The 22,545-nt window shown below is 34.8% G+C and overlaps 1 protein-coding gene across 1 annotated transcript; it reads left to right on the plus strand.

Annotated features, from left to right (window-relative positions):
- Positions 1-13,817: 13,817 nt before the first annotated feature.
- fdx1 (ferredoxin 1) lies at positions 13,818-21,755 on the plus strand. Its single transcript, XM_056465706.1, has 4 exons — positions 13,818-14,076; positions 17,266-17,390; positions 17,738-17,867; positions 21,342-21,755. The coding sequence occupies exons 1-4, from the start codon at positions 13,934-13,936 to the stop codon at positions 21,469-21,471; spliced, it is 528 nt and encodes a 175-aa protein (XP_056321681.1). The 5' UTR covers positions 13,818-13,933; the 3' UTR covers positions 21,472-21,755.
- Positions 21,756-22,545: the final 790 nt, after the last annotated feature.

The following is a 22,545-nucleotide window of genomic DNA, read 5'->3' on the forward strand; positions in this document are numbered from 1 at the left end:
CGCTTTGATTGGCTGATATATCTCTAAGCCCTACCCATCGCTCCCTGCTCAACGGAGAGTAGCCACGGCATCATTATTTTGATTTAGTTTGCGCATGCGCGGCAGTGACTGTTTTACATTGGTGGAGGGAGGAATGAAGCAGTGTGATGTGGTTACATTGGTTACGATAAGAAACTTGTACAGTTTATCATTTAAAAAAAATCTTTATTATTATTTTTGATAAAGTAAGACTGCCAGCAGATGTGGCCTTTATTGTCAGTCTTTGTCAGTTTATGAAGAGCTAATAAAAATAAAAAGTAACTAGTAAAATTTAACTTTTTCAAAGTTCTGGGATAAAAAAAAGGATACACTTAAACGAGTCCTTAAATGTTGCAGTCTTTGTTTCAATTCCTGAGGTGACTGGGAGGAACTTTCAGACAACTCAGATAGTCACGCTTTTCTGTCCTGGAATCCTCATAAGAATGTAAATATAACATTTATAGTTTTTTTGAACAAACAAAACCTCTGTCTAAAAGAGACTCTTTAGGGTTAATACATTATCAGATAAACAATCCAGGAACATTAGTAAATATTTTGTAGGATTTCTTTTGTTACACAAAACATTTTTAGGAAAAGGTGTATATGCACACAGACTTTTAATTTTCAGCCAGCCAGCCCAATGGCTTCCGGTGAACTGCATTACAAAATCGTCACGTTTAAGATCTGATTTCTTTAAAAATCAGTCATCTTCACTGCCCAATAGATACTGTATTAGAAATATAGTGTGTCTTAGACCGGACAAGAAGTACTGCATTGCCATCTCTTTAAAATATGAACATTTATTTAACCCCAGTTTCTGCGCTAGACACCTCATTCACACAGACTTTGCTAAGTCTTGTTTTTCCCTGTGAAGCATTATAAAGTGGTTCCCTCTCAGGGAACTCATGCTGCGTCTCTAATAGGAGACACTATGGGTTACAATCCCACTCTTGTAACCTCCTGAAGCACAGATGAAATCAATCCAATTTAATTGGCGGGATGTACCATGTGTGTGATGTCAGACCGGGAGATTTAAAAGCACCTGGGTTCAGTTTAATACAGACCCGGCAACGAGCGTTTCCCGCGGTTCATTTTCCACACTCGCTGTGGCCGAGCTCCACATGATTTCGTGGGGATCGGAGCTCAATCTGAAGGTTAGGATGGAGACAAACTCAAGGGTTTCTTCTCCTTTTTGTCCTCCAGATCGAAATCTGATCTGGTTATGAGATTTGTCCTTTCAGCGCGAAAGCCTACTTGGCTGCCTTTTCCTCTTACGCAGGGGGAAAGAAGTTCCCTCTTAATGTCACGAATATGATGAACTGGCTGAGGTTAAGCCTGTATTGCTTAAATTAATCCCCTATTAAAAATATTATAATATAATATGTGATATATGTATAGGTGAATTGGGTAAGCAAAATTTTCCATAGTGTATGTGTGTGAATGTGAGGGTATGGGTGTTTCCCAGTGACGGGTTGCAGCTGGAAGGGCATCCGCTGCACAAAAACATATGCTGGATAAGTTGGCGGTTTATTCTGCTGTGGCGACCCCAGATTAATAAAGGGACTAAGCCAAAAAGAAAATGAATGAATGAATGTGAGATACAGTTGAAGTCAGAATTATTAGCCTGTGTAATTAGCCATTTATTCATCTTAGATTCACACGGTTGCAGAATGATGCCTCATATCAAGAAAATTATGATCTGCAAGACCCTGCTTTGCCATCAAAGCCTGTGAAAATAATAACATCGTCTCTGATTGGTAAAGCGTATGCGGCGACAGATCAATCGGTTAGTTGTTGGCATACTGTGTCATTTTACAAGCATACCAAGTAGACCTTCTGAAGGATGCCCATGGGAAGGGCAAAGCCCGTTTGAGAACTACTGTGGGCTTTGGACCTGTCTCTCTGTGCCATTAAAATAGATGGTCACAGAGAGACATTTGCTGGCTCTTTAGAGAATCTGTTGAGTGGGCGAAAGGAGGGTCAGGCTTCTACGGGAGCTTCTTTCCCTAAAAAACTGTTCTTCTGCGGTGGCTAGGCAGGACCAGCCCCAGCCGCAAGCCAGTTTATCCGCTCAGCATTGTGTTGGGCAGAAGAGAGCGTTGCATCTATTCAGCCCCCCAAAAAAGTTGTGGTCTGGCATTCTCACCCCACACATTCACCAAAGTAATTAACGCGCCACTGGTTTTGCTTCGGCTACAAAGGATTCGTATTCTCAATTTTCTCATCGACTGGTTAATTTTTTGTCTGGTCAAAGGAGTTAGCAATTCAACATCGATGTGTTGTTCTTGATTACATAGAAAAGTTTGGGTTGCGGCTAATTCTAAAGAAAAGTGTTATTGTGCCAGTCCCTGTTGAGGCAGAAATTGGCAGACACTTTTGAAGTGTATTATGGAACTCAATGACGATGTTCGCGTGTCTGTTCCCCTACTCAAATCGAGTTAATCTGGATGGCCGTAAAGAGTGTCAGGCGTTAGCAGCAGCCACCAACATAGATGGGTCTGCTACACATGAGTTTGTTACAGTGGTGGCTCAAATCCAGGGATTCCACACGATCAAAGCCTTGTGGCATTATCTACAAGTTTTATCAATATAGTAGCAGCCCTGGTTTCTGTGCCAAAACCCTACATTGGGAGTAATCTCTTAGCGCATGGCACTGACCTCAGATGCCTCTCGCGAGGGTTGGAAAGTGACCCTGAGGTGCCTTCCGTCAACGGGGCAATGGAGGGACCATCATCTCCACAAGCATATCATATGCTGGAGGATGTTCGTAGTGTTTCAGGCTCTGAAACACTTGTTTCCCTCAAGTAAGAGGTCACCACAACACATCGGTGGTCTTTTATATCAACCATCAGGGGGTCTGAACTCGCGCCCTCTGTGCAGGTTGGCAGAGCAGATCCTTCTGTGGGCTCAGGAGAAGCTGCGCTCACTGAAGGCAGCTTACATCTCAGGCCCAGGATTGTAGAAGCAGAGCTCCTGTTGAGGCAGGGGTTGGCGTCTGGGGATAGCGACTGCACCCAGAAGTGGTGGCGGCCATTTGACAGAGATTCGCCAGAGGCGACGTCGATCTATGACGCCACAAGCTGATTGAAGTAAAGATAAAATAGATTAAAAAAAATGATTAAATAAAAAAGTAAAACAACCCTGAATTCTCCTTAAACCCTCAAATGCTAAAAATAAAATTAATTCCTTTGCCTATACTATTGCGGCTCTTTAGTTTTCAGCCAAGCTGTAGCCACTAGATGATTTAAATGGTCATTAACCATTAGGGTTAACACAAATGAAGGTATTTTTAATTACATCTGATAGATTTGTGTAGTTTTATTTTGTAAGATGAAGAGACTGGAATTTAAGCCATTTTATTCATTACAAGATCTAAAACCACATTGTAGTCAATTGATTTATGACTTTAGGCTGTTAATGGAGGAAATGGATTATAATTGCAAAGACCAAAGCGATTTCCCAGATATAGTGCAGTTTGAGTATACTCAGGGGATGCTTAGTGAAACTCTGTGGTTTAGAATAATGGAAAATATTACAGCTTCTTGTGATACTAAAATTAATCTGGTGTATGTTTCAAACCTGTTTCCGGGTAAGATGAAGCCTTCTAATGTGATTGAAATTGTCCCATCTGCACCGATGTGTCACAGCTTCTACAAACATTGCCTTTTTTATAGAACCATTGTAAAAGAGGTATATAAATAAAGTGCATACAGTGCTTGATTTTTGTGATATATCAGTGTGGTAAAAAAATTGATTACTGAAATAACGGTTATTGTGTTTTTAGGAAGCATTTATGGAAATTGCAACGCATTTCATCTTAACAGTCATCATGTGGCTCAGGTTTTTACAATAAATTGTATTCTTTCTTTCTGTTATATTAATTTCAATTATCAACAATACAAAATGAAGAATTTAAAATCAGACCTTGCCATTACTGTTATTGGTATGTATTTCATGCACTGCTTTTGAAAGATATCTTTTTTTTTTCATGTTAAAACATAATCACAATTTATTTCTTTTTGTTCATGTACAGTAGATACACAACCTTAACCCTGACCCTGACCCAATACCTAGACGACTGTCAGTGTGCTTTTTACAAAGCAATCCTCTGAACTTTCCAAAACAGCCTGAGATGCCTGAATCCCCCAAAGCTTTGTTCTCATGGCCATGAAACTATCCATTTGGCTGGATACGATCTAAAATGTGTGACCACATTGTAATTAATTGATCAAGACTTTTAAGTCTGTTGGTTGTTAATGGAGGAAATGGGTTATAATTGCAGAAACAAAAGCAATTTGCCAGATCAAGTGCAGTTTGAGTATACTCGAGGGATGTTGAGCAAAACATTGTGGTTTAGAATGGAGGAAAGTCATTTAAACTGGGATATGTTGAACCCATCAGACCTCCTTCTTTTTCTTTATCATCAACATCTTCTGTGCTGTTTCCAGCTTTATTCCAGGTAAGATAAAGCTTTCTAATGTGTTTTAAACGGTCCTGTCTGTATTTACTGTATGTATTGTACATTAGAGCTATAGGAATACTTATTTGACTTGTTTTTTGTGAAAAGTTATTTTTATGTATTTTTAAAAATCCTATAAGAATGTAAACGTTAAATAAGAGTGATTTTGTATATTGTTACAAAACATTTTTATGGAAAATCACTCTTTGCAATGTCTTTTCTAATTAAGTCATTATGAACATTTGTCTATTTGATTCTATTTGAAGTTTAATTACCTTTAGTTTCAGGTAATTATCCAACATACATTGTCCATCACTGTGTTTTTTTACATGTTTAGTTTAATAACCACAAAAGCTGTGAGTGGATCTAATGTTTGATTCCTGCGGTAGTCATTTTATTGTTGTATTTTTGGTGCTGTTGTACTATGTTAATGAGTAGAGTACATCTGTAAAAAATTGTAAAAATAAAGTAATAAAAAATGTGAATTTTTAATGATAAAACCCAACAGTATTAAAGAAACCATTATTCAGATTAAAGAGAAAATGTCTTGTGACATGCTTTTATAATTAGGTTAACAACAAGTTAATAATAAATAGTTACTTTTGTATTATTTTGTGTTATTTTTGCGAGTAAAATGTAAGACATTATTGTTATGCATCTCCAAACAACCTACAAACCTAATGAATCAATGTTTTTGAACAAATCTATTTGGTTGAATGAATGATTCAATGACTTACTTTTGAATTATATTTTTAAATAAATCAGTTTAAATGAATAGTTTACTGAAAATGAAAATTCAGTTTGAGTTTCTTTCTTCTGTTGAGCATAAAACCAGATATTTTGAATAATGTTGGAAAAAAACAAGCCATTGAATTTCATAGTATATTTTATTCCTATATGTAGAAGTAGTAGAAGTAGAAGTAGTAGGGCTTTATTGCCAGGTATATTCACACATACGAGGAATTTGTTTTCGTGACAGAGCTTCTACAGTGCAACAGCATTACAGAGACAGGACAAAAACAGATAATAAATATATTTAAAAAATACAAGTAGTGAATGCAAATATACAAATTGACAAGTGTATGTACAGCTATATTACTATATACAATGTTATATGAGCAGCTGTTATGTGCAAATTGGCATGTAAAGTGTGTTGTTAAATAAGTGTATATGTGTATAAAAGTGTATAGCAAGTAGTGATGTTGGTTCCACAATTATTATCATTAAGTGTTCATGAGATGGATTGCCTGAGGGAAAAAACTGTTTCTGTGTGGATGCCATATGGATGCCAGTTTCTGTGTGGATGCCATATGGATGCCAATGGTTGCCTTTTTTCCATTCTTCAGAATATCTTGTTTTACCTTAATTTTTTTTTTTAAAGTTTAGAACCATTTGAGTGTGAGTATATGTGGAGGAAGTCACAAATAAATTTGCATAAAAATCTTGAAACTGTATGACTAATCTCAGGTTTGTTAATATTTCAGTGCTAACCACAAAGCCTTTGGGGGACCATGACAGAAGTCTACATCAACAGTTCGGATAGATTAAACACATCCCAGGACCTTACCAAAGTAGACCCTGCAGAAGCAGTGTTTATCTGGATTGTATGCACCTTCGAGATCCCGATCATCCTCTTAACCCTCTTTGCATTGTTTTTTCTCATCAAGTCTCACCGTGCTTCTTCAGTTTATGTAATTCATTTGATTCTTTCGGATCTGTTACAGATTGGTTTTATATTGATATTAACAACCGATTTAGCAACAGTCAGAATGTGGAGTGCATACAAGTACTGTTTGACTGCAGGCTTGTTTTTCATGGCATGTATTGCCATTGAGAGGTACCTTTTAGTTTCTCATCCTCACTGGTACAAATCTCACCATTCCGTCAAAATGTCCTGTTTTGTTTCTGCTGTCATCTGGTTTGTGCCTTTGACCTTTTCCAACTTTAAACAGCATGCTATTTTTACACTGGTTTCTGAATGCATAGCATGTTTTATACCTTACTCGCTAATCCTCATGTCTTTTATTGGAACGTGGAGAGGTCTTTCTCATGCAATATCACTTACTTCTCATAAGCGCAGATTCATTTTGGGCAGTCTGTCTCTTGTGCTGTTGAACTACACATTTCTAATCCTCCCTCTGACAATTATAAATATTTGTCTGATGATTTTTGGACAGCAGCATCCTTTTGTTTGGAAAGTGTATATATTTTGCCACTGTCTGTTGTATCTCAACCCACTTGCTGACTGTTTATTGTACTTGTTCATGAGGAGCGATGCCGACAGCATAATGAAGTCTCTTTATTGTTGTGGCGCACCAAAATTCACAACAACCACATCCCACACCAACATGCATTCAATAACTGTACCAAGTTCTGTACAATAAGTATCTTTGGCTGTATCCGAAATCCCTCTATAGCCTTAAATAGTGAACCATTTGAAGAAGCAGCCACTTCTAGTGGTGTTTGAAACCATAGTGGGCATTCTGAGGTGCACTCAATCAATCCCACATTGCTCTACAGAGTGCACCAACACAATCTCACGGCAATTCGTAACTTTTTTTTTAGTGGCTAATTCGTACGAATTCGTACGATCTAATTCGTACAATTTAGTACGATTTGCTCATTCTCCAATGACGGTTGGGTTTAGGGGTGGGGTTAGGTGCCACGCCTCCTTTTTAAAATCGTACCATTTCGTACGACTGAACTCGTACGAATTCGTACGAATTAGCCACTAAACTGTCAAAATGTAAAATACTTACGTTTTCTCGTGAGATCAGGCTGGAGTGCACACCTCATGTACACCACAAATTTATTTGTTATACAGCAGAAACCTACACGTTTATAAATAAAGTAAGGTTTGCATACATGACAGAAATCTGAATAATTAGTTTCATTACTTAAAACAAACAGCTCTCTAAGTGTTAACAATCTAGCACAGGGTCTGACCAAGAAGTTTAAAACCTGAAATGTCTGAGGGAATTATCAACCAGCAAAGGAAACACAAACAAAATGATTTCCTTCCGGTGCACTGAGTTCTCAAATTTCTTTTCGTTCACTCCTTCAAGTGGACTATATTAGTAGACTAATGTAGGGAATAGTGAATAAGGGAATAAAGGACAGTTTCAGATACAGCATGTTTTTGTGGTAGATTTAATTTTAGACTTTTGGATATACTTTACATGAGCAAAATCAATGCAATTATGAGTTGAATGTATTATTCAGGAATATAACCATCACTTATTAATGCATCAGCAACTAATGATTATTTTTATCTGAATGAAAGATTAAGAAATGTATGAAATGCTGTTAATTAAATGTCTCATCTATAGCTGTTCCTTAAAAAAAGAGTGTGTCGATTAGGAAAGGAGGTCAAAACTATGTATTTCAATGTCCAATTGTCTCCTTAAATTAATCATTAACTAATCATTTTATCTAGTTAACTAATGATTCTATGAAAAGACTTTATCATGACAGCATGTACGGATCAATCAGGCAGTTGGATTCTTTGGATGAGTCTCTGGCTGCACAGGTCCCCAACCGAGACTTGCACTTCCACCATGACAGACTCTTATCATTCTCAAGGCCACTGATATTTTTAGGCTGCAGCTCTGCCTCATTTCTGTTTGGCCAGAGGAGAACTGGTCCCCCGACTGAGCCTGGTTTCTCCAAATTGTTCTCCACTTCTGTCAATTGCTAGGAGATCTGCTTCCTTGCCACTGTCACCTGAAGCTCTTCAGTGGATTGTCCTTCAACACTATTAGACTGAACTGAATCCATTTTGAACTAACAAGAACTACCAGCATTCTACCATTAATCTGCTACCTGTGTGTATACTGAAGATGTCCCACAAAGTGACGTATTGTATATATATTTTCTGTTCATCTACTGTATGTTAAGAGATTTTTGACACAATCTACATTGTATAAAGCACTATAAAAATAAAGATGACTCATGATATAAACAAAGTGGAGTACCAACAAGTCTGAAGTCTGTTGGCAAGGATGCAATTAGGCCTGTCACAATAATCAATACATCAACAACACATGGCCATGACCTCAATCATTTTTGGTGGTGCAATACATTTCGCCCATACATAAAAAACAATTCTAGCAACATTTTAGCTGATTGTGCAACATCTCTATCTCTGTTTGAGGTGTCAGTGTCAGTATGGTTAATAAAACACTGTAGTATTCACTATAAATTACTTTAGTATGTTTTCATGTGGGTGTCTGACAACTGAAAATAGATCTGGTAGCAGATATCGCAGCCTCTGTTACTTTTTACCTAGCACTTTTTGTTAACATTTATTATTATTTATTTGTTTAGGATATACATATTTTTACATTCTGATACTAATGCCTAATTATTAAATAGTTAAAATGACTATAATAAATGAAATATTCTTCAGAATAAAGCATCTTCTGTTCTTTGCAAGAGTGTTCTTCCATTGTGATGATATTATATTGTCATTCTGGATTATATAAAGACATAGCTGTCAACACTGGGATGTGAAAATAAGGGATATATGCCCACAATAATAAGAGACCCCCCTAAATTTGTTCATTTGGAGCTGTTTCATTGTAAATAAACAGTTAAATTGTCAGTAATATGTTTTTTTATTATTAACAAAAATATATATATATACATTAGCAGCAAATAATAAAAAATAAAATTAGCAAACAGTTTATTAAAATGAATAGCTATTATAATAAAATAGAATCAGGCTATCAAATCTCATTAGCCGTTTCTTCACTGTATAACTTACACATTCTGATTAAAAAGCAACGAATGAATCTATTTATTTAGATTTTTTTTCATTTGATTACATTAAATAACAGGTGTCACTTTAAAATGCACACATGTAATGTTATAATGAAAGCATTCGATTGCTTTTCCTAAATTGTAATGCTTATTTAGGACGAAATTAGTTGTTTTAAAAAAAAAAACACCAAGTTGGCATCTTTAGATATTATTATTTTTATTATTAATTATGTGTATTTGCCTGTTCAAAAACGCACCCAAAACCCAGACTTTCGCTCCGCTTCAAATCGCGTGTACAGAATCCGTTTGGGAAACAGTGTCTATTTATTACTATGGAGCGCGTCAGCTGACAGTCATGCAGCGCTATCTCACTCATGACTGTTTGAGGATTGCATATGAAGGGGAGACGGTATATGTAATGAAAGGGAAGGGAATACCGCCGTTTTTATATTCATTTCAAAGTGTTTTCATGCCTAAACAAAGCGAAAGCACAGAACAGACTCGCACTTAAGAGCAAGGGCGGCCCCTGGTGGTTCAGTGGTATGGGTTGCGTATAGGGAGACTTGGCACTTTAAAGTTTATTTGCCACCCTTCAGAGAAAGACTGAAAATACGGGAGAAATACGGGAAAATATCTGTACAGGATGATTGCGGGATAGAACTTTAAATTACGGGAGAATCCCGGGAAAAATGGGAGGGTTGACAGGTATGTAAAGAGTGGCATAAAATGGTATTGAAATGACAATATTGATTATCGCAATAGATTTTGGTGCAATATATTGTACAACATAAATTAGATATCATAACAGGCCTAGATGCAATACTCTTAATATCCACAGTAATGCTTTAATTCTTTTATAAACCAGTCATCTCACTTTAAAAGATCTCCATGTATCTTCAGAAGTCAGATAATTTTGTAATAATCTGATGACTAATAAATGACTGCTAGATGCTATTACTTATGATCATAGTAAACAAAATAAAATTCAGTTATTCATTCATTCATTTTCCTTCGGCTTAGTCCCTCTATTCATCCACTGCGAAATGAACCACCAAAATACTCAGCATGTGTTTTGCACAGCGGATGCCCTTTCAGCTGCAACCCTGTACTGGAAACATCCTTACATACTCATACACACTCATACACTATGAAAAGTTTAGTTTATTCAATTAAGCTATACCGTATGTCTTTGGACTGTGGCGGAAACTGGAGCACCCGGAGGAAATCCACACCAACACGAGGAGAACATGCAAACTCCACACAGAAATGCCAACTGACCCAGTTGGGACTCAAACCAGCGACCTTCTTGCTGTGAGACGACAGTGCTAACCAATGAGCCACCGTGTCACCCTTTTGGACATCACTCATTTTTACCAAATATATAAATAATTGTAGTTTGCTGACCACAAATGTTCATTTTTAAGACAGAATCTAAAGATACAAAAGAAAAAAAATACTTTTGTACCATACATTGTGTTTTGCAGCAGAGCTATAAAAAAGCAACAGCATGTTTTGTGCTGGATCATGTGCATATTATACTGTATGTACATGTTGTGATTAAATGATTAAGTATTTTTTTATAGAACTACCAGAAATCCTACATATTTATTTAACAGAGGGTGATAAATAAAGCAACATAACAAGCAGTTTGATCAAACAAGATATTACAGAATATAAGGTTTATTGTAATAGAGTGTGTTCTGAGGCAAGATCATAATTTATAACACTGGTTTGATTGGAATAACTTAACCAGAGTTTAAGAAATTCTTTACATTTTGCCGACATGTTCGCTCAAACATGTTTCTAGCATGTCAGTTCAAGCAGGTCACGTGAGTCGAGCGTATCAGTCAGCTGACAGATCAGCCGATTCATGATTTACACCCACCGAATACACACTCTTTCTTTCAGCTGCATTTGCACTGCATGGTTTAAAGTTGATGATAATGTTACTGTTCACTGTTTAATCTACAATGTTTAAAACATATTTCAAATGCATTTGACAAATTTAAAATATATCACTGTAAAAATAAAGATTAGGTGTATTTTTTCATTATCCCTTTGATTATTGGGGTGTATTACAGTTATTTAGCTACAATTTTGGAGTAAGTGTTTGCTGAAGAAGACAGTTACAGTATTTATGGTGAAAAAAACATCTCGAACATTAAGTTCAATTAAATGTACAAGCTTGTGTAATGTTAATGAACGTTCTGTATAAATTGAGACAGTTATACAGATGTCATACTTGGAGGATGGAAAATAATTACCAGAGAACAAGGCTGAATCAGAATAAAAGCATGACTTTGTTTGTTTTCCAGGGAAAACCACCAACAATCAATGCATGATTATTTCAAGGCTTTGAAATCAAAGAATGTCATTATAACGAAAGTCAATAAGGCAAAAACAGCCACTAATACAACAAAAGGGTAGTACATTTAAACAGTCCACAAGGGTTAATATGGTACAGTCTGCATTGCAATACTTCTGTAATGAAGCAAAGCAAGGTGGTGCAGGTATCCTAACTTAAGAAACAAACTAGTGTAACTGAGGTGTGTGTGACGCAGAGAGCACAGGGAGTACAGAACAGTGAGTACAAAAACAGAACATGTAGTTTTATGTATAATTTCTAAGCCAAAACAATGATTTGATAATTGTAAGTTACTTTACAATAAATCTGTAGATGTATTATAAATACTAAAACATTTAAATAAAACATATTGTTCTCTTTTTACATATCTTCTTTTTTCTCTTACTATAGATTATCCAGAGCGGCACGGTGGTGCAGTGGGTAGCATGGTCGCTGCAGGGTCGCTGGTTCGAGCCTCGGCTGGGTCAGTTGGCATTTCTATGTGGTGTTTGCATGTTCTCCCCGTATTGGCGTGGGTTTCCTCCATGTGCTCCGGTTTTCCCCACAAGTTCAAAGGCGTGGTATAGGTGAATTGGGTAAGGTAAATTGTCCATAGTGTATGTGTGTAAATGAGTGTGTGTGGATGTTTCCCAGTGATGGGGTGCAACTGGAAGGGCATCCGCTGTGTAAAACATGTGCTGGATAAGTTAGCGATTCATTCCACTGTGGCGTCTCCAGATTAATAAAGGGACTGAGCCGAAAAGAAAATGATTGAATAAATAAATGAATGAATAGTTTATCCATGGTATTTATAACTGTGGTTGTAATAATAGTAATCATTATGCCTTTACTATTATATATATATATATATAGGTCTCTACATGTGGTTCTTTTTCATAAGGGTTAATGTTACATGAATTGATTTGTATTTCATAACTAAAATTAGTTTAACTGTTGAACTATTGAAACCCTTTATAAATGCATTGGTTAAAATTAGATTTTATTTACATAAATTTTCACATAACGATGTTTTACTTCACTTAACAACAGACAAGCTTAAATAATTTCAGCTCTATCAGCGTATGACAATATTTATTTTCTATAATTTTATTAGTATTAAGAGTAAAATTCAGTGTTGTTTATTTTCGGAAAATAAAAAATGGAATAGATACCTTATTTCCCAACATTTTTATTAATTTTACCCTACTAATTTTACCCTACTAAACAAATTTTGAAAAAGTTTAATTCTAATATTGTTGTAAAATGTTCATTTTGTCAATTTCATACTGAAACTGATTTTCATTTATTTTGGGATTGTAATTATGTTGTACAGTTTGAAAACATATTGGCTCATTTATTAATGATAATATACAACAAGATGTTTCTGTTGATCTTTAAGATTTTTTTGTTGTTGTTATTTTGAATCTGTCTCTACTAAAAGAAATGCTTGTTTTGTTATAAGTTTAATTTATTTTCTTTGTAAATTCCCTATCCACAAATGCAAATTTACTAATACCAAACCATATTTTCCTGTTTTTTTGTTTTTGTTTTTTGCAAATATTTAGTCGTTATTTAAATATTATTTCATAATAATATTATCATAATAATATTATCATAATAATATATCTGAAAATAAGAACGCAAACAGAAATATTTTATTTTGTAATGACTTTAATGTCATTCATTCATTCATTTTCTTTTTGGCTTAGTCGCTTTATTAATCAGGGATCGCCACAGCGGAATGAACCGCCAACTTATCCAGCATGTTTTACACAGCGGATGCCCTTCCAGCTGCAACCCATCACTGGGAAACATCACATCACAATAATTCACACTCATACACTACGGACAATTTTAGCTTACCCAATTTATGTCTCTGGACTGTGGGTGAATTAAACAGGAGCACCCGGAGGAAAGCCACACGAACACAGAGAGAATGCAAACTCCACACAGAAATGCCAACTGACCCAGACGAGGCTCGGTGACTTTAATTTATATACTGTAATTGATTCTTAAATGTCTTACCGTTAAGTTTACTTCATGTTCTTTATAAAAATGTATTCTTTATTTCTTTCTGTTGTATCTTATTCCATTCACAATACCTTTCATATTCTTAAATGTATGTAAATATTGATATAAACATGTCAACAGTTTAAAAAAAGTCGCTGGACGATTTTGTTTTTTAAAAACACATGACGATTTCTTTCCGGGTTGTCCTACAAATTGACGTCACGACCGAACAGCTCTGTTTCCGCCACATATAAAGAGTCGAAAGTTTCATTCAGTCAGTCACACATGCAACCTTGGTAGTTAGTTTTCGGCGGCCCGTGGACAGTATATACAGTATTACAATGTCTGCGTGTGTTTTAAGAGCGTTTCTCCAGCGAGCGGCTGTTATGCGTCAAGCTGCACAACAAACAATCAGTCAAACCAGAGCGTTTCCTCAGAACTACACACACATAAGAGGAATAAACACATACGCCAATTCGCTAAGGTAAGAAACTGTTAAAGGACACAAACATTGAGTGGTTAAAACGTACTATTTTGTCAGGAATTGTGTTTGATATAACTGTAACGTTACGCAGGAGCGTTCCTAAAAGCGTAGCTTACATAAACTGCGTGAACGTCATTACGTTAAATGTCAATACGAGTTTGTTTAATTGTTAAAGGAATACTTTAGCACACCCATATAACAAAACGACACTATTCCCAGTTTCGTTAAGTTCAGATTATAAAGCAATTAATATAATGTTAATAATATAAAATGCAAATATTGAAATGATAGTGGATCATGATAGTTAATGTGACGACCTACACCTGTGATTTGTATGTTAGCACAGAGAACTGAACGTGAGAGAAGTGATTTCACACAGTATATTTACTAAAATGACCTTGAGATCACTTGGGTAAAAGTCATGGTTCAGATAAGCTGCTCTCAAATAATCAGTTTGCATTGACACCGAGTTGGATGTTTTATTGCCAGATACATTGACGTTGAGAGATTTTTATTTTTATTTTTTTGCAGTGGCTTTAATGAGCAGATATTTTTAAGTTAACCTTTTTTTCCAGTTTAGAAATATGCTAATTTGTTTGACGAGCTGTTTTTGTAGTTCAAGCTCATTGGCTTACTAGTGTGCTTTGTGTGTAATGTATTTTTACTGTATAATTAAAAGTTATCTTTCCTGGTCACCAGATCTAATCATAAAAACTAGATTGAGTATGTAGACTTGATTTGAATGCATTGATAACAGAAGATGCATGATTAAAGTAACTTCCTTAAGGTTGTTTGATGCAGATTCACCTTTATGATCTCACTGTTAGCCAGTTCTACGTTTACTCACACAGTAGTGTGTTTGAAAGGAACTGGATGTGTATTAGGTGTATTATGTCTGATTTTACAGATCATTGTTTGTGCTTAAACCAATCTCTGGAGTGTTTTATTCTCATTAGTCAGTTGCGAAATTCATGTTTCCCAATGTTGACCGTTGTTCAGGGTAATGCTATATAACTGACAGTTCATTCATACAGTACTTGCACTGTTCTAAATTAGATTGGATTTCATTTAGATTTCTTTAAAGTAAATGAATACATTCATTTAACAAAGATGCACTTAATTAAATCTTTAAGGCACCACAGATGTTTAAACAATACATTGTAACTTTTTTCAACATTGATAATAATAGATGTTTTAAGCACCAAATCATCATTTTAAAATGATTTTTGATGGATCATGTGTGGTGGTTAATTAAAGGTTACAAATTTGTATTACTAACTGTTCATTCATATTTGCGCTGTTCTAAAGTTTGGGGTCGTTTAGAGTTCTTTAAAATAATTGAATACATTAAACAAAGATGCACTTTATTAATTTATATTCAGTGAATCCTTAAGGCACCACAAATGTTTAAACGATTCATTACAATCTTTTTCAACTGTAAAAATGGCATCAAAAGGTATCAAATCATCAAATTAAAATGATTTTTATTGGATCATGTGTAGTGGCTAAAAATGTGACACACATCATGGTTCAGATCACATTATTTTTTGATCTACAGATCTAAACACTTTACTGATGCATAAACAAGGAGACTTGTGCTTTTCAAAAAGATTTCCTTTTCAGTTTATCACAAAACTGTTTGCATTTTTAACAAATATATCCTGTTAAACAAATAACCTGTACCATAACAAAATATTTACTTATTCATAGTAGTTGGCGCATTTATATAATACCATGTTTTACCATGAGCATTTAATAATAAAAAAAGAAATATACGGTTGAAATCAAAAATATTAAACCAAACCCCTTGAATTATTAGCCCCCCTGTTTATCCCCCCCCCCAATTTCTGTTTAACAGAGCTTTTTTATTCAACACATTTCTAACATAATAGTTTTAATAACTCATTTCTAATAACTGATTTTTTTATCTTTGCCATGATGACAGTAAATAATATTTGACTAGATATTTTTCAAGACACTTCTATACAGCTTAAAGTGACATTTAAAGGCTTAACTAGGCTAATTAGGTTAACTATGCAGGTAAGGGTAATTAGGCAAGTTAGTCTACAGAACAAACCATCGTTATAGAATATCAAAAAATTAACAAAGGGGCTAATAATTTTTACATTAAAATGGTTTTTAAAAAATTAAAAACTGCTTTTAGAAATAAGACTTTCTCCAGAAGAAAAAATATTATCAGACATACTGTGAAAAAATTCGATGCTCTGTTAAACATAATTTGTGAAATATTTTTAAAAAGAAAAAGGGGGGGCTAATAATTCTGTATTCAACAGTATATATTGCAAGAACCTCACAATATAACTGTTTTTTTTTTCTTTGATTAAACTAATGCAGCCTTGGTGAGAACTGGAGTCTTTTTTTTTAAACATACTATATACAATAGTTAACATCAGAAGTGAATCTAAAATGTTTTCCACAGTTGTCCTAGAACAAGAACAGGTGCTGTTCAATAGTTTTGGGATAACCTTGATGAAAGGTGATGATCCATTTCAAATGTTGACTATTGTGTGTGTTTTTTAACGCATATAGCTTTTTTTTATCACTCCTAAACATAAATGTACAAAAATAAACAGACATTTATTAAAAATATTTGTATTTGCATACTGAAGACCACTGCACTAAAATCCCCTCTATCCTCCCTTTGTGTTTGAGCCTCCAAGCATAAATCGTCTTTTCTCAGGAGGATTTTGTAACTGCTTTGGTGAGTTCATGTTGTTTTGTACTGAACAGTGGGAGACCATTCTTCATTGGATTCAGCATAGAAACCTTTCCTGATGTTCAATCAGTATGAATAATAGAGAAATGACCAGAATTATTAAAGAAATGGAACAGGTTATACTTAATTAATTCGCAGAAAAACAAAAGAAATATTATTGTAGCTTGTCTACTCCTTCAAGTTCAACAGTTATTATTATTATTATTATTATTATTATTATTATTATTATTATTATTATTATTATTGTTATTATTATTATTTATGTTTATTGTCCAGATAAAAGCTTTTTTTACATTTCAAGCCCTTGGGATCAACGACAACAAAAATCCCAAGTTTTCAGAAAAGGTGCTAAAGAATACAAGAAATCGTTCTAGGATTTCATAATTCACTTCTTTGAATCGATGGTGATTCCAGATTTGCATTGTAATGCTTAAACAAGTGTTTCTGTGCAGGGCTGAAGAGAAGGTGACAGTTCATTTCCTAAATCGTGATGGAAAAAGGATCACAGTGAAAGCTTCAACTGGAGAATCGCTACTTGATGTCGTTGTAGACCGGGATTTAGATATTGATGGATTTGGTAAGAGATTTAAGAATAGTGTAAAAGATGAAGTGTAAGTTGTTCAGAAACATCAGCTAGATATGTGCACTATATAAAATTGACAATTTGCAATTTCTACCTTCTCCTACCCTTAAATTTACTTAGTGTGACCTAATGTTTTCAGGTTTATAGAGGTAAATTGAGTAAAACGACACACTCATGTATATAATATATGTAAGAGAAATACATGTTGGCTTTACGTATGTAATCCAAAGGTAAAACGAGGTGAACAGCTACTACTGTAGAGTACAAAGGTATTTTAATGCTAGTCATGCTTGTTAACTGGCAGCTTAATATTTCTGTATGCCTGTTTTGGGTTGAACTAGGTGCATGCGAGGGAACTTTGGCCTGCTCTACGTGCCACCTTATTTTCGAGGAGGACGTTTATAAGAAGCTTGGACCCGTTTCTGATGAGGAAATGGACATGCTGGACTTGGCTTATGGGCTTACAGACACGTGAGTGAACCCTGGGTTCTGCTTTATGCTTTGAACCTTGAAATCACTGAACAATGAGAAATATTTGTCAAATTCATAGCTTTGTTTTGGGAATGGACTGCAATTTTTTGCATGTGGAAAATTTTGTGATGTTGAAATTCGGTTCCATATACTGTATGCAGAGAACAGAATCAGTAAACCATTTATAGGTTTATTCCCCTGTAAATGTAAACATTGTTGCACACTATGATTGCCAATGTTTTTTGAGCATCTAAAGCAGTCCCTGACTGTAATGCTGTTCACATTCAATCATTTGTGTTGGAAACCTGCTTTCATTAGGAAAAATCATGTCATGCTAAAATAGTAAAATGCATTTATATATTTGTGCTTTTCTGTATTTATGTATAGGCAATATGCCTCCTGTAAAAACTGTTACTGTACCGAATTGATTATTTGTTTCTGTCTCATTAAATACCTGATATAATATTGTAACCAAAATAGCAATATTATATGGAGCATAAAGGTAAGCATAATGCAGGACTTTACTGAAACACAACATAGAGTTATGGCTTATTTTGAATAAGCAACCAGTAATAGTAAAGCATTACTAGTACAGAGTTACAAAACAACTATTTTAGATGAGGACAGTACTTTTATTGTGGTTTAAACCATAAATAAATAAATTAAGTTTCCCTTCATGCCTTTAAGGGGAGAGCAAATGTGCCTGACTACACAACTCGGCATGGGTACTTCATCGTTGGAATTTTTTTTTTTTTTTTTTTTTTTTTTTTTTTTTTTAAACTGTTTTGTAATTTATTTATTTATTTTGCCAATGGGGTATAGGCATGGGTCGGTACAAGTTTCTGTAGGTATGATAACCTTGCATAAAAATATCATGGTTTCACTGTATTGAGGTATTGTGATTACTGCTCTAAAATATGTTCTTTTTAAATGTAAAGTAAAAAAAAAATCCCCCATTGAACAAAATGCATTTCATTTTGGGAAACATTTATAGTTTAGAACCATAAACATATCAGACTAAATAATTAAAATACTCATTGACCTCAACTCTCTTTATTAGTTTCAAAAACTCAGATTTCTTTACAACACATAAAAAAACATATTGAAAAAACTTACAAATAGCTTAGGAACGGTGTAACAAAACATTTTAACGGTTTTAAAACCTTAATTTTTCCAAACCGCAGTAAACCTTGAAACCGGTTATTGTCCCATGCCCAGTGGGGTATAGGCACAGCTAGTGTTTTTTGGCCAATGATAAACTTCCTGTGAAAGCTTAATGCGACTATTTAATTTCATAGGGTTCCTTTTACAGTATCAATGTTGTAATGTCATTACAATAGATTCAGTTAAATAGACTTCAGAATTCATTTAGTAGTTCAAGTGTAAAACCAGATGAATGACTGTGTAAGCACTAGAGCTGTCAGGATCAGCAGGCGAGCACAGAAACTCTATTGAAAATACTGGGGTAAAATTGTCATGCTTTAAAGACTTGGTGGGGAAAAATGGAATTTAATGCAGTGTGTCTTGTCTGGTGTGAGACCCACTTTATATTGTATATCTCTCAGGCAGTGATAATTACTGATTTTTTTTTTATTTAAAAAGAAATCAGACCTTAAACGTGGCAATTTTGTAATGGAAAGACAGTTCAGCAGAAGCGCGGAGGCTGGCTGGCTGAAATTAAAAGTCTGTGTGTGTATATACCCCATTGTCGGTTTAACATTACAGCAAGACCGCTCACACTACTGAACATTTCTATCTGGCATGTTCATCTTTTGAAAAGCACTATAAATGTCAAATTGAATAATATTGAATCTCTCTGTGATGAGTGGTGACTGTTTCTGCACAGATTTTGCTTATTTTGAATGAGCCTAATCTAATGTTGTGCATTAGTGCCTGCACATGCCCACATTTTTGGCAGAACTGGTTTTGGAAGAATGTTTCTCATATATTATTCCCAAAGGGATTTTCAAAGTAAAACCACACCATACAAATCAAACCACTAATGCTACAACCTTTGATTTGAAGCAACCTTATGAAAATTGGGTGAAAAAATATGGTTACAAGATTGGTGATGTAATATGGAGAAAAAGAACTACAATATCATGAGGCATTGTGAATGACACCAATGAATTAAAAAGACAGAGGAATACAAAACATTTAAGACCACTGTTTTTAGTATTTTTCAGAAATCAGGTGCAACTGCTCTTCAGTACTCCATATTTAAACATGATTTCTTAACATCTCTAATGAATCCAGTTTGTCATTTCCCTAAGTCACATTTCTGCCATTTTGCTCTTCAGTACACAGCATAAAATATGGTATCTGAAAATGACTAAAAATTGAGTTGTCTGTTTTTAGAAAAACTCTTCCATTTCCAGGGTGTCCGCGGGGTCTTAAAGTCTTAAATTTCAAACTAAAAATTTTAGGTCTTAAACTCGCATAAATATTGTGTTGTAGGTAAATAATTTTAACCTTAATTTTAAAAGACACCCATCCAATCACCAACAATCCATCTAAAAATAATTGCGTGCGTGCGTGTTATACATATTTAATATTTAAGCATTTTTTATTATTATTGTAAAGAAATGCAATTCACAGCACCTGTTAGACATTTTAACAGCAAATTCTCTTAATTAAATTTCCTAATCAGGAAAAGAAAACTAAAAACATAATAATGTTAAATATTTATGATAATAACAGCAATATATTCCTTTCCATAATCTTCCATTTACACAAAAACGATTTACAGAAGTAAGGGTGAGTGGACATTTTTATATAGGCGTAAAACATATACTGTAAGGTTTTATAACAGGAACGCATTAGGTTATACACAATTAGGACAAAAAGCAAACAAATAGTTTTGTAATTATTTTTTTTTCATAAGAAAAACACTTTTGACAAAGCAAAACTTGTCATTTAAAAAAAACATTGAAAGTGTATACAACTAGACACATTAGACACAAATGTAGATATTAATAAATATCTACATTTGTTTTTTTTTTTTTTTTTTTTTTTTTTTTTTCAATTCTACTGGCCCAACCAGGCTATTACAAAAAAATCATTAGTGTTTAGCCCTGTGTAAGTCTAAAATTTCATTCATAATGGTATTAAAAGGGTCTTAAAAAGACTTAAATTTGACTTGAAGTCTGCAGAAACTGTGATTTCAATCCCCACAACAAGCCTGTCTTTAAAGTTTTATCAGTTAAAAATCAATTTGTCTGTACTAATGGAGCAGTTTGTGCAAACCTGTAGAAAGTGGAACAGCACCTCACTTTGCCTGATCATGGATTTCTCTAATTTACATAATCAAATAATAGTCTTTTGATGTTTGATAATAGCATTAGGGTGTTGCGTTCATTTGTAGTTGCAAATGAATGTACTGTACATGAAATAATCACACTGAGCCTTGAACTTTAATCTGAATACTCCTAACTGACCTTCATCTCAGTTTCTGCTTTGCATGTTTATCTCCAGGTCTCGTCTGGGCTGTCAGGTGTGTTTGAGGAAGGATCTGGACGGGATGATTCTGCGCGTGCCAGATGTGATCGCTGATGCTCGAGCTGACAGTGAAAAAGAGTCCTCTACAGCCCCACCCAAAATATAATCTAAATAAAGCCCAGCTGTATATCATAAACACTGCAATATGGAGATATCTTTAATAGCAGGTATTTTAATATGTACTATTTTAATAGAAACCACAATTTAAATGATAACATTTATCGTTTATGTTATTTACATACTGCCGTGAGTAGATTTTATAATTTCAGTGATTGTAACTTTTTTTTTTTTTTTTTTAATTGTGCAGATTCTGCAACACGCATCTTGTTTTTAATTGCAGATATGCCTGTAGCTGATTTACTGCAATAAATACTATGTTTAACTTTTTAAGTTGCCTTATTTATTTTACTCCTTTATAGTAGTAGTAGTATCAGTAGTAGGGATGTTTTGATGTTTGATGCTGAAGATCGGTATCGGCCGTTATTCACATTTCATCACTTGATCCGTTCTCGCCAATCTGGCTAATCTCATAAACCGATCGAAGGTGTTTGTTTTTGAGTTTACAGGTAGAGGAAGATGCACGTGCTCTCCGGTATATTATACATAGCCTACAACAGCCACAACGCATGAAGAGGTCAATGATGCATGGGTGTCACAACAACTAAAATATATACAGATGCGTTGCAACCCGTTTATACAGTCTATTGGCACAACTCGCATGAGTGATGGTCTCTTTGTTGCAAGTGCAGCAAATGCATATCCCGTGTTTTGACCTGCTGTGATGCGAGCGGAGCGATCGCCCCTATCTAGTGTCTCATCCAACCTTATGACCTCTCCTGGAAGCTCCGCAAGTCTTCCACATATTCATACCGTCTCCGTGATACCCAAAAATTTTAAATACCGGAAAATCATGGAGACGAGAGTGAATGAGAAAGAAAACAGATCATAAGAGGCACAGTGATGGTCTAAGCATTACATGGGTTAAGTGAGTAGAGCAGTAAAGCTGTCACGAGTGCAAATCATCCTCTCTCTCATTGAGAGATCAAGCTGCTGTGAAACTCTCTGGAGCTGCTGTCGATAGTTGAAGACGAGCTAAATATTTGAATGCATGTATTTAGGCCTTTTTACATATAACAACTGAAAGTTCTGTGTTTTTGACAATATCAAGTTCACTAAAAGC

Source organism: Danio aesculapii, chromosome 9, assembly GCF_903798145.1.
Source record: "Danio aesculapii chromosome 9, fDanAes4.1, whole genome shotgun sequence".
NCBI lineage: Eukaryota > Metazoa > Chordata > Actinopteri > Cypriniformes > Danionidae > Danio > Danio aesculapii.